The 13,744-nt window shown below is 41.8% G+C and overlaps 1 protein-coding gene across 2 annotated transcripts in view; it reads left to right on the forward strand.

Moving 5' to 3' along the window:
- LHCGR (luteinizing hormone/choriogonadotropin receptor) overlaps positions 1–13,744 on the forward strand; it is a 55,814-nt gene that overhangs the window by 11,683 nt on the left and 30,387 nt on the right. For both annotated transcript variants that reach the window (XM_025931980.2, XM_086701143.1), the window contains exons 2-4: positions 7,324–7,395; positions 9,328–9,402; positions 12,330–12,404. In XM_025931980.2, the coding sequence (XP_025787765.1) occupies positions 7,324–7,395; positions 9,328–9,402; positions 12,330–12,404 (222 nt within the window). The remainder of the gene's footprint in view (positions 1–7,323; positions 7,396–9,327; positions 9,403–12,329; positions 12,405–13,744) is intronic.

Raw genomic sequence — 13,744 nt, forward strand, 5'->3', positions numbered from 1 at the left:
ATCATGACCTGAGCCAAAGTCCAATGCTTAACCCACTGAGACACCCAGGTGCCCCTGGATGTACTTTTAAGAAACATTTCAAATTTTCTGATGTAAAACTGAACAAATTGCATGTCCATCTATGCTGACTTAGTATTTCAGGTAACATTGACATCTCAGCTCCCTCTAGGTAAATGCTGAAGACAAGAGGCCAATAAATGAAGACATACCCAGTAATGAAGTTACCAAGTAGATCAATGCATTTGAAAATGCAATGATTTAAAATCATTTGGAATGGGGAAAGCCATTTTTATTTCATTCCAAGATGAAAGCAGGGTTATTATAATTATTGAGCAGCTTTGAAAACAACACAGAAATTCTGAAGTCTCTATTCTATTTAGAACAAGTTCTTATGTAAAAAATATAAAAACATTAATATTCTTTTTAAATAAAGCAATGCTTCCCTCTCCCATTTCAATGAGTTCATTAGGCAAAAAGGCTTTGAGTGTCTCTAATTTCTGTCTTTTTTCCCTCCTTCTGATTTTATAGCATTTTAAAATTCAGGGTGTATAGCTCTAGCAATAAACTAATTGTCTGTGAAAGACGGATGGATGTTTGTAGCTTTCTTAAATCGATAATATAGATGGCTTTTCTAAACAATTAGGGGGAAGTGAATAAAAATATTTCACTTCTGCTGTGCTGGGCAGAAGGATAGGTAAAGGCTCTGTCTGACAAGATGACCTAGAACTCCACCCAGTCTTTGGGGAGTCCAGACTGCTGCAGGACATTTTCCCTGGCTCTCATCTTCCTCTGGCCCTGCTCAGCCTGTGTGCTTCAGAAAGTGGTCCTGCCCTGGAAACCCTTATGCAATCCAAGCTCTTAAAAACCAAGGGGAGGTGGGGAACCTACAGTCGTAATTGGCTTCATGCAATACCTATCTTTAAAAGGAGAGAGTATGTCAATTGAACTCTATTTTCCCTTCACCTAGGGAGTTTGCTATTTAAAGGTACCTTCCATGGAATTATTTTGTAGAACAAAGAATCTTTTGAAAATGCAAATGTATCCCAATTGATAGGTTTTTATAAGCAAGGATTTCTAAATCTTGTGTTTCACTGAAGGAGGACACAACCCTCCAGACTGAAATTCTCCAGCTAACTTTATTTGAGGGTTCATTAACAAGCCAGTGAGTAGACAAACGGGCTCCTGCCAAGGTCATCTGTGTTATTAAACTCAGAAGAAAAAAGTCAGAGGGTGTCAAGCCCCACCCTTGAGTATTCCAGAGGCCCTAGGAACAATTAAGGAGGACCTGATAATGTGGCATTATCCCTCTTCAAGGTGACTGAGTTTATGTGAGTGCTATTTGCTTATCTGTAAACTGTCCCCTGGTGCTGATTTCTGACACAGAGTGCATTGGTGACTTGGCAATTGGGGTTGGCTGGGAAGGGGAGTGAGTCTGAAAGAGTGGATGGGAAGGAGCTCTGAAAGTGGGATGGCCCTTCTGACCAGTCCCACCTTGAGGCAAAGAGGCCAAGTCTGGACCCTGCATTGGCCAGTCACTGGATGCATGCTGCCCAGGAGAGAAAATGTGATCTTGGGTGACATGGCAATCTTTGGCTGAGGGTAATTCCAGGGGAGCAACTCAGCCAGTAACTTCAAGCTGCCCCCTCTCCCAGCCTCTGGGGGAATAAGTGCCTCAGTCCTGAAGGGTGATTTTGGCAGCCCACCACAGCATCCTCTATGAGAACTAACCCAAATGTACTGGCAGCCTCAGCACAGAGTCTCCATCTGTGCCAGGGGCCCAGTTTGAAATTCAGAACCTAGCAGTGAGAGATACCAGGTTGAACCTAACCAGATAGCAACTAGGAACTGTTCTGGGTTAGCAGTGTCTTCTAAGAGTCAGGAATGTAGGAATCAGGATCTGATGACTAAGGAGAAGGGTGGTCAGGGGCTCCGCTTCTAGATGGACTCTGAGGAGACCAGACAGGCTGCAGGATAAGGAATCAAGGAAAAAATAAGGACCAACATGAGGTCAGGGGGAACAAATGTAACTCAAGATACTGCAGGTGTACTCCTGCCCTCTAAATATTGTTAGGTTTAGTGTAGACAATGCAGAAAGACACAGGACTTCACCAGAGTCATGATCAATCACAGGATCCCAGAACTAGAGTGAGTGCTTAGTTCCAATGCTAAAGGGTTGTAAAGAATGCTTCTATGTTAACTTTATTTTTTTTTAATTTTTTTTCCAACGTTTTTATTTATTTTTGGGACAGAGAGAGACAGAGCATGAATGGGGGAGGGGCAGAGAGAGAGGGAGGCACAGAATCGGAAACAGGCTCCAGGCTCCGAGCCATCAGCCCAGAGCCTGACGCGGGGCTCGAACTCACGGACCGCGAGATCATGACCTGGCTGAAGTCGGACGCTCAACCGACTGCGCCACCCAGGCGCCCCTTCTATGTTAACTTTAACCTATAACCAGAAGGGTTGGGGGCTTGCAGACAGGATTCATGAATAAATGGAGTTTTCATAATGGATGAAACTAAGGCACACTTTGCCATCTTGTCTAAGTATTTGTTTCAACATCTGTGGCACAGGTGCTTGAGCAAAATGGGATCTGGCCATAATCCAGGTGTCACCGTGTTGTATCATCCATTCATTTAAAAATCAAAATTTTAAATGGTAAAAAGAAAGACAGGAAGGAAGGAAGGAAGGAAGGAAGGAAGGAAGGAAGGAAGGAAGGGAGGGAGGGAAGGGAGGAAAGGGAGAGAGAGAAAGCAAGAAAGCAAGCTGTGACATGTAAAAAATACAAGTATCTGGATTGGTCCACACATACATGAACTTCCTTCTCATTCACTATTTAGGAGGCAGAGAAAACTTTCTATCCCGCAAGTTCAACCTCACATTTGCACAAGAAGCCTGGCTCTTTACCACCATCTGAGCTGCATCATTTGGAAGTGTCACACTCTTTGTCTGAGACAGAAAAGGCTCTGCCCCTCTTTTATATGTCTTTGCTTTTTGAATAGCTTTCATGCCCTTTTTTGACCCTGGACAGCAGAGCCGCTGAATTGTCCTTGCCTTTGGTCTTTTTTTTCCCAGTTCTCTCTGGCTGCTGCTCTATATCAAATCATATTGACTAGGCCTTTCCACAAGAGTTCCTGAAGTTCACACAATTCTTGGAATACATATAGGCCTAATTTCAAACACAGAAAAAAAGAAGGAAGTGGGGAGGGAAGGGAAAAAAAGGGAACTCGATACATCAAAACAAAAAACTTTTCTTTTTTTGTCTCTCAGATGCAGACGGTTAAGTCAATCACACTTCTTCCTTCAAGCAACATTATCACCAGTCCATTCAAAGTCACTGTTTTCAGTTATTTATTTTACCCCCTTCTCTCATTTCCTTTCAACTCGCCATAGGCAACCATCCTAATATGTGCTTAGGTGTTTTCCCTTAAAATGTCTAATGTTTAGTGTGCATGTATTTTAATTCTGCAAGTAGGATTTCGTATCATTACTTTCTTATTCTTCTCAGCACCATGATTCTAAGGTCCACACAGGCTGTTCTCTGTGCCTTTAGACTCCTGCTTCTAACTGCTGACCTGTTAGTTAGGTATGCACTGTCCCCACTACCATTCTCACACTCAGTAACGGACACTCGGTTTGCATCCACACCCCGCCCCCCCCCCCCCACCATGCCACAGTGCCATGAAGAAAATCCCTACATAGGTTACCGTAAGTATCAGTGTCAGAATTTCTCTGGGGTGTATACAGGAATAGAACTGCAGGGTTATGGAGGCAGTTGTTCACATTGCTAAAAGTTTCTGGCCTCATAAAAGCACCCATCAGAGAAAGAAGCACCTTCAAAGGGAGTACATTCAAATGGTTATTGGCAACCACAGGCCACATGAACAAACGTTTAAATGCAGGAGACAGGCCTTTGAATGCTTAGAAACTGCTGCCAACTGAAGATGAATCAGGAATAAAGACATGACATCTACAAAATAAAAATATAAGTCAGTGGGAAAAACAGCTTTGGATTCATGGAACCACATTCTGCATCTCACTTCATGAGAACACATCTAGCGTCAAAAGCTCAGTACACCTGCGTCACCTCACCTGTCTCCCCATTCCCTGGCCCCCAGGCCCCTTCCTCCCCCCAGTCACATCCACACAGCTACCCACTGTTTGCTCAGTGGCTCCTTTCTGGTAGGAACTTTATTTTTACTCTCATCACTACTGCCTTTCCTGAGCTGCAGCATCAACGTCAACTGCAAAATTTCATCTTGCACCAGGGCTGTTCTGTAGTCACTGGGGACGGTCAGTGCATGAGCTACAGCTTCTCTCACTTCTGTCCAGCCTTTGCTCCTCATCCCTCATCCCTACATCAATCAAAAGCTCAGGCAACCTCCCTGGTCAAATCTGAGCCAAGTGCTCTCCTGGGAACCCACCATACTCCCTTTTGGATGGGGAGGCTGCCTGCTGAGAGGCTCCAGCTTCTGGCTTCCATTTGCATGAATAAACAGCTCTGAAGGGTTCGTTTTAAGCTTTTATGTAAACACTCTCCAAAATATGTTCTGCACTGCATTATCCCTAGCAATAAAGATTCTGGAATCAGAATTTGGCTGTCAGTTTTATTGATGTTGCATGGGGTACAGTAGAATACAGCTTTCTCTTCTGGAAATTTATTGACTTGGCAGGGCAGAGAGCAATAAAACTGTGTTTTTAATCAGTAAGCCAAGCGGACATGATTCCAGAAGAAATATGGGAAGCAAACATGCCATCGTAAGAAGATTTCTCCCCCCACTGTCCCTGTTCTTCTTGGATGCCCTGTTAAATAAGTTTGGGTATTGAACAATGTGCTTGGTGGGACTGTCTTCAAGAATAAAATCAGAGAACCCAGTTTGGATTACTTCCTCTATGTTGCACCATCTCTAAGAGACTGTTGAGCAAAAGTATTTTTCTGAAATGAAATTTCTTTGCATTAGCCCCTGGAGAGGAACTGTTGGTAAGCTGTTTTGCAGGAGAAATTGTGAGAGTGTGGCATTTCTCCTCTCAAGAGAAACAAGGTCACAATGCCTGTCCCTCCACCTTGCTCACTGAGAGAGAATAGATTACCTGGGTATATATCAGAAGGAAATAAAATCATGAACTCTACGAGATCTCTGTATCCCATGTTCAGTATTCATAATAGCCAAGATACGGAAACAACCTGAGGGTCCTTCAATGGATGAATGGTAAATACACACACACACACACACACAGAGGAATATTTTTCAGCCATAAAAAAGAAGGAAATCCTGCCATTTGTGACAGCATAGACCAACTTGGAGGGCATTATGCCAAGTGAAATAAGCCAGACAAAGACAAATACTGTATGATATCATTTATATGAAATCTAAAACAAAACAAACAAACAAACCAAAAAAAGTCAATTTCCTAGAAACAAGAGAATCATGGTTGCCAGGGGCTAGGGCGGGGGAAATGAAATATAAATCAAAGGGCACAAACTTTGGGGCACCAGGGTGGCTCAGTTGGTTAAGCATCTGACTACGGCTCAGGTCACGATCTCTCAGTCTGTAGGATCGAGCCCCGCATTGGGTTCTGTGCTGACAGCTCAGAGCCTGGAGCCTGCTTCAGATTCTAGGTCTCACTCTCTCTGTCTCTGCACTCACCCGCTTATACTCTCTCAATCTCTCCTCAAAAATAAATAAACATTAAAAAAATGTTTTTCTAAAAGGACACAAACTTTGAGTTATAAGACTATGATCTGATTATCTAATGTACAGCATGGTAACTATAGTTAACAATATGGTTTTATATATATGAAAGCTGCTGACAGTAGATTTTAAGTTTTTTCACCTCCTGCCCCCCAAAAAAGAAGAGTTAACTACGTGAGGTGACAGATACGTTAATTATTTTGATCTCTGTAATGATTCCACAATGCATCTGTATATCAAATCATCACATTGTACACTTTCAATATATACAATTATATTTGTCAGTTATTCCTCAGTAAAGTTGGGAGGTAGAAAGGGACTGGGTTAGGAATCACATACTTTGGCCCAATATCTCACCATAGAAAGAACATTTTGGGCTCAGTCTACTTGCTCGTGTTACTTTGTTTGGGCTACTGAATCTCTTTGTGATCTAGTTCTTCTGCTATCGAAGGGAAATACGCAACTCATACCATTGTGTGCCTGTAAGGTTATAGGCAGGTGTGCACAGCTCATATAGCACCTTATACCATAGCAAGTCCCTTCCAAGACTGCAAGACAGCTCACTGATTAAATGCACTCATGATGCAGAAGATGTTCTTTCCTGGTAACTAAGACAGTGTGCTTCATAGACACGTGAAAAGCAAGGCAGCATCTCCCACCTCCACTCTCATACTCCTGACATTGACTTCCCACCTGAAATGTCCTGGTCCCTTCACCTCCTCTCTGCCAATGCTTGGGCCAAAACACTCAACCATTGTAAATGCTTGATAAATATCAGTTGAACATTCATTCCTGCTCTGCAGACACTTTCTTCTGAGCTATCTGAACATGGGGTTCCTTTAGTGCACATACATCATCCTGTTCTGCTTTTGCTATTGCTGAATAATTGCTCTTTTCTCAACTTTTAGGTAACATATAACTTTTATCTCTATTCCAGAATGCTTAGATTGTTCCTCTGGATATAGGCAAGTGCCTGAAGGAAATGCTCTATAGATGTTCTCCCAAAATGGCATGAGATGCCCATGTGATTGAACCATAGCAGCCAACTGCTCTGGTTGGGAGGAAACTGAAATTGGCTACCTGGGGAAGATGGTATGGATCAAAATAGGAACATGTTCCTAGTGAATCTTTCCTTCTCCTGCCTGCCTGGTGTCCAATTGTATTTTCACCAGTAATTTCTTTACTTTACCCAAGGCAGTTTCTTTTCCATCTTCCCAACCAGGCCAGTGGGGCCACCCTAGAACTATTTATCAACTATTTACTTGGTGTCAAGCCCTGTTCTTTACATGGCTTATCTTGATTAATTGTAACAACCTTGTGAAGCTGGAATTATTATTCCAATTTTATAGATGAAGAAACTGAAATAGAGGGCTTAAATAACATCCTCAGGATCACCTGTGGAGATATGAACTCCGGTGTATCTGATCCCAAAGTTGAGCATCTTAATACAAAATAAATATCTTTGATAAAGACCAAGAGTGAGTTATGGCACATCTCTTTATTGATGTAAGTTAGAATTCTCCACCTGAAACCAGTGTCTGGAACTCTGTAGACACACACACACACATTCATGAACTTGAAAGGTACCCAGTCTTAAATATTAAACTCTTGGCTTTCCTTTTTTCTTTTCTAGATCACTCACCTATCTCCCTATCAAACTAATCCCATCTCAAGCTTTCAGAGGACTTAATGAGGTGGTAAAAATGTAAGTAAGATACTACATACCAAAAGACATTCATAATTGGAATAATTAAAACTTTTGTAAGAGAAAACATAGTTGAAAGGGGATAATTCTTCTAGAAGAGAAATTGTGTTCAAGAAACCCCAGTATTTTTATCTTTATAATACAAATAATATCTAGGGACCTTTGAAGAAAAGTACGATTTCCAAGAGTCATTAAGTTCCAGATAATTAACCTTGCTTCAATGAACTGAATGCATTTTGATAAGTGATGATAAATTTCTCACATAGAAAAGAAAATAGATTCCAATCATAAAAATCCTCCTTCTGCTACAGCAGTTATTCCCTTGTGTCACATTTTTAGATAACACCCACACAGAAGAAAATGTGTTGGAGGTTTATTGTGCATCAGAAGACAATCTTTATACCTAAAATAGAAGATGTGTATGACAGACACACAGTATTTAGAGCTGTATTGATAAAAGGCCTTTATCAAAAGTATAAAGCAACCTGATAATACAGTGTGATCGCATATTTCTGTCAGATGTCAATTCAACCCATTCTCCCTGGCTCTCAGCTGCCAGGGCATAAGACACCATGCATGAGAGGGAACTTTCTCAGGAATCCAGTATTCCAGCATCCTCCTTAACGTTAGTCTGAGTGAAAGGACCTCAAAGGCCATTTAGTTCCTAAAGAGCATCTCTGATCTTAACAATTCACTGGGCTTTTGAAGCAGATTTACATCTGTAAAGCAGATGAAGATACGGCATCATCAATCCTAGCTCTTTGGGGAAACTTGGACTGCTCTTTAGGGTACCAATACGCAATGGGGATATTAAAAATAATTCCTCAACACATAGATGTCAGTCTCCTTGAGCCTAACCCTTATTCTTCTGCTCCCAAGTTTAAATGTTGAGCTTTGATAACTTAATGCATTAAGACCTCCTCATGAGAAAAGTAGCCACAGCTAAATAAACAAACCATTAGGTAGGAATGAAATGAATCCGTCCAGCAACAATCCATTACTGTGTTGCTCATAAAAGACATTAACTGCCTTAGGCTCAGCCTTTCTATGGGCTAAAGCTCTCAAGTCTGAAGGCTTCAGTGAATGTTAACCTTAGAAACACTCAAATGTACAATTTGTGAATTTGAGACTTTTTTCTCAGCTGGTAGCAAATGGTAGCTTATGGTGGAATTTTAGGGTAACATTGATATTACCTGCATGCTTGAGATGGTATATGGCAAAGCTGGGCCCTTTATGTTCATGTCTTTAAAAAAAAAAAAAAGCCACCCATTAATCCATTCATTCATTGATACTCTACGTACCAGGCAATGTCAAGTTGCCACAGATTCAGAAGTGAACAAGACATACTCCTTGTCCTCAATTTGCTAAAAGAATGAGAAGAACAGCCAAAGAAATAGACACAACCTAAAAAGGACACTACGTGCGGAAGTTGACCACCTTGCAATTACCTCAGAGCAGGATTTTGGGAAAAGCGTAAAGAGTTATGAAACAATGAATGTAACCCAAATTAAAACCTCACTAGGATGATGGAATTGGGAATCCAGACATCCAGATCCCGGTCCTGAGCCTTCCCATAAGCACTATTTGCCTCTCCTCTGAGTCTCAATTTTCAAAGCTGTAACACAAGGGAATCTGACTAGATTTCCTCAAAAGACCTGTCCACTTCTAACAAACTGTGACTTTTGAGTCATAAGATAAACAAGAAAAAAAAACCTGTCACATAAACAGGGGTTACTGAAACCCGCATTTCAACAGCACCTGGGTTACAGATGCCCATCAGTGCTTCTAAAGGGAGATGGCAGCACTTGATGATAGGAGGACAACTTAAGGCATCCCACTGGAGCCCCCAGTTGTTGGGTCACACCCATAGCTTATTATTATGCAGACATGGTCATTTCTTTCATGTTTCTTCCCTTTTTTTCTCTCCCCTAGTGAAATCTCTCAGAGTGATTCTCTGGAAAAGATAGAAGCTAATGCCTTTGACAACCTCCTCAATTTGTCTGAAATGTAAGCATCAGCTAACACATAGTTTATTGCTGTACACTATTACCCTCGCTGGCTGGAGCCTACTCGGTATTTGTATTCAAGCATCCACTGCTAGGAATCCAAGAGGAAAAGACTGCAGCAATTACTAGGTCTGGGCAGGCACTAATTTCTCTCACTGCAGTGGCCTGAAGGTTGCCATGGTGACAACTGCTTCTCCCTGGGAGCTGTATAAACTCTGAAACATCAGAACACAAAGTTGGAAATTAAAATTGACATTGTGGAGTCCTGCCAAGTAGCTCTTACCTTATGGAAGGGAGGGTACGAAGTACTTGGGGTAGTGGGAAAATCTGAAAGGGAGCTTAGAGATCATGAATTAGTACATTGGGGACTGTTTGGACATCTTCATTTAATCAGTAAATGATTCTTGGAAACCAACCATGTAAAAGCCCTGTGTGGGACATGTGTATGTGTTTGTTATTCTTACTGTGATGTGTTAGAATTGATTCTTAAAAAAAGTTCTTTCCAAATTATCATTTTCCTCCAATTTACAAAAAAAGATGGGTGAAGACTGGCTCAATTCAGTTTTCAGGTGATGAACCTACAACCCAAAGAGTTTAACTGACTTGTCTGATGTCACACAGCAAGTTAGTGCTAGAGCTAGGGCTAGAAATTGGTTCGTGTAACTCCTAAGCCAGGCTTCTTACTGCTGCCTTGTTTGGCTCAAACCTGAGCTTGTACAAACTTCACCTGCACAGGAGTTTTGAAAGTTAAGGGAAGGGGAAGGATGTTAGCAACAAACATTTTCTGCACACTTGTGCCTGGCATTTATTTCCTCAAGGTTGTATGAATCCTCACAGCTACCCTGCAAAGTAGGGTAATTATCCCTTTTGTTCAGGGGGAGGAATGGAGGTTCAGAGGGTCAGTAATTTGACCAGTGTGGCACTGTAGACAATGGCAGAGATGAGATTCCACCCCAGCCTCTCTTTCTCCAAAGCTTATGTATTTTCCACTACACTACAAGGCCTCCCTATGAATGGTCCAATTAGCAATTATCTGAAGAGAATAATTGATTGATAAGTATGTGAGTACCCGCCACATGTCCAACCAAGGGTCACATGCTGCTGGAATACAGAGGAGGTAAAATACAAATCTTCCCCAGGAGATGACATTATAGTCAGGGAGGTGAGCCTAACTCACCAACCAATTATGGGGAAATCTAAAATAGTGGGTATTCAAATGTAGATTTATAGTCTGGGCTTGGCTATGAAGTAGAATTGGGGGTTGGGGGAGGAGAGAGGAGGTCATTACCATTATAGATGACAGTCCTATCCCAGACCTCAAAATCTGTAGTTTTAACAGACTTCCCAAGTGATACAGAAGCACAGCTTATACTGTGAACCACCAGAACAGTTAAGATAAATAAATTGCTTGTGATGCAACAGAAAGAAAAATAAAATGCTCTAACGGAAAATTTATGGACTTTTCCCAGGGAAGGCCCTGAGACTAAGATGTTAGCTCCATACAGGCTCTTTTTGTTCACAGCTGTATCCCCAGTACCTAAAACAATGCCTGACACATGTAGGTGCTTAGTAAATGTTTGTTGAATGAGTGGTTTAAGGTCAGACCACCAAAAATCTTTAAGAGATAAAAGTTCCTTCCATCCTACCCACATGGCCCATGACTGCTTGACTAAGTTGTTGTAAAAATAATTACAACAAAACATTACTCACCTCTAAAGAAATTGAATAGACATAAAAGTTGGAAACAGGCACCAATGGTGGGTAACTATAGTAAGGGGTAATGAACACTAGTCTCAGAGTCAGTAAAACTGAGTTCACTTCCAAGTTGTACTACTTCTCAACTGTGTGACTAGATACAAATCATTCAACACCCTGATTTCACCAACTATAATAATAACTGTTAACACTGGTTAACAATTACTGTTAACCAGTAATTGTGAACCAGACACACACACATTTACTCCTCAAAAACTACCCTATGAGGAAACCGAGCTTTAAATGATGTAACCAAGGTCATATAATCAGTAAAACCAAGATAAAACCAGGCTGACTCCAGAGCCCATCTACCTAACCAATACACTATATTTTCTCTATAGAACTAGAGCAATTATCATTTCTTTGAGTGGTCATTGCATGGGGAAAGAGAATCAAAGGCATTGACTAGCCTTTTATTTAATCCAAAGTAGACAGGCAACTGTGGCTACTTCTCAAAGGGTCAAAGTCACTGGAGAAGTAGGGAGAAGGGCAACCACACCACCGTGGAGTTATGGCTGTACTTACATACTGTACAAGGCCTAGCCTCATACATTATCTCTACCTATTCTATTACTCACTACGTAGCAACTTCTGAGGTAGGAAGAACGCATATTATTATTCTAGTTTTATGGAAGGGCACACTAGCTCAGGAAAGTTAGGAGGCTGGGTATCACCACACAACAAATTATTTATAGAAGGGGTATAAAATCCCCAAATCCAAGCCCCTGGATTGATCCAAAGACTGAATGCCCATCTGGATAACTGGCAGTGCACCTGACAGCCCAACACGAAGAGGACCAGTCTGCCTGTAAGGGAGAGCCTGGGAGTGGAATCTCCCATCACCCCCTAGTGCGTGGGCTCCACTGTAGGGCAGGACCTACTTGGCCAGGAGTCCTGGAAGTTGGTGCTGCTTCATAGAGTGGGGTAGAACAGACTGCCAGCTATGGTATTTACACCTGCCCCAGCAAGAGGATGAGAGCAGAGCTTCCTGGCAAGAACCATTTGGGTCCCACCATGCAGTTTCCATCCACAGGCTCTTAGGAGCTCCTCTCAAACCTATGAAAGTCACTTGATTTTTGTTGGTGCCGTTTTCAGCCAGCATCCTCTGGTGACCATGGTCTTGTGCATTCCAAACAATACACATCTGTTAAACTGCTGCCTCTCTCTTTACAGACTGATCCAGAACACCAAAAACCTGGTGTACATCGAGCCTGGAGCATTTAGAAATCTGCCCCGGTTAAAATACCTGTGAGGATTTCTCCTTTTTGAGAAACTGGGAGGGAAGTTGGGCATCTGATGAAAATCAAAACAATTAAAAGATTGGAAAGAATTTTTTTAACTATATACTTAGCAGTATTTGCATGTCTGCTTTCAGCCTTCTGATTAAGATTTAATCAGCATTTCTTGTCAGCCACCAGGCTGGGTGCTTCCAAATCCATTTAACCGGCTCCTGACCTTTTCACTCTCCAAAAAACACATGAGAAGAATATCACCCCCTTTGCAATGGTTTTCAAAACTAACAGTGGGGTTGGGGGGTCATGACACTTTAGAGAAAAGGATAAATCAGAAACTCTAAGGTGAGGTGATGATGGAGACAGAGCTCAGATGAAAGTGGAAAAGGCAATTCTAATTTGACACCCATCCCTAGTGAAGAATTATTGATTCCTTCACCTCATTTGTTCATTTATTCAATAAGTAAAAACTTTTTAAGTATTGCCTTGAAGTAGGCGTTGTGCCATGTAAATGAAATCATTATGTTCTATTTCTATTTCCCTTTAAATCTTATTAAGTCTACTAGTTACAATTATAAATTGAGTACCACTATAACCCAGCAGACTCACTGCCTTGCCAGCAAAATCAAAATTCCTGAAACTTGATACAATCTATAAATTGATCACTATGGATCTTCTCACATGCCAACCAATCACTTGTTCACACAGAAAAATTTAAAGCCCCCTAACATAGATGTTCTCTCACTCTTTTTCCTGATAAGTTAAATTTCATAAAATCTTCAGAAGATGGAAGTTCACAACCCCCACCACCTCAAAAAAAAAAAAAAAAATTGGAGAGGGAGGAAGGACATCTCTCTGGGTCTGTGTTCCATGCCATCTGTACAGTCTCGCCCTGGGGCCTCCTCCAGGGGCTGCTGCAGGCACTAGCATGGCTCCTTTGGCAGTTCAAACACTGGATGATTCCCAGCCCAGGTGTTCTGCTTTTCCAGGCCTCTGATGGTCTGCAGGAGACATAAGCATCTGCAGTATCAACCACGTTGGGAAAAACATAAGAAAATCCCAGAACCAAATTTGCCCACTATAGTCCCTTTTTTACCCCCCTAAAGAGTGATATTCCCCCAACCCCAGTACACATTGCTGTCTAAGCTGCACTGCCATCACTAGCCGTAAACAGGGCAAGGATTCAGTGCAGTCTGGAATTACAGATAAGAAGGAGAATCAGAAAGAACCAAAGAGAAACCTGGCTCCCTTTCTTCCATTGCTACCAGAGTGCCAGGCAGTTCATATCAGTTTCTTCAGTCTATGATGGGTGAATTTAAAACTTGTTTAGGGGAGGGGTGCCTGGGTGGCTCAGTC

The sequence above is a fragment of the Puma concolor genome, chromosome A3 (genome assembly GCF_028749965.1).
Source record: "Puma concolor isolate L17-30 chromosome A3, mPumCon1.1.hap2, whole genome shotgun sequence".
Taxonomy (NCBI): Eukaryota; Metazoa; Chordata; class Mammalia; order Carnivora; family Felidae; genus Puma; species Puma concolor.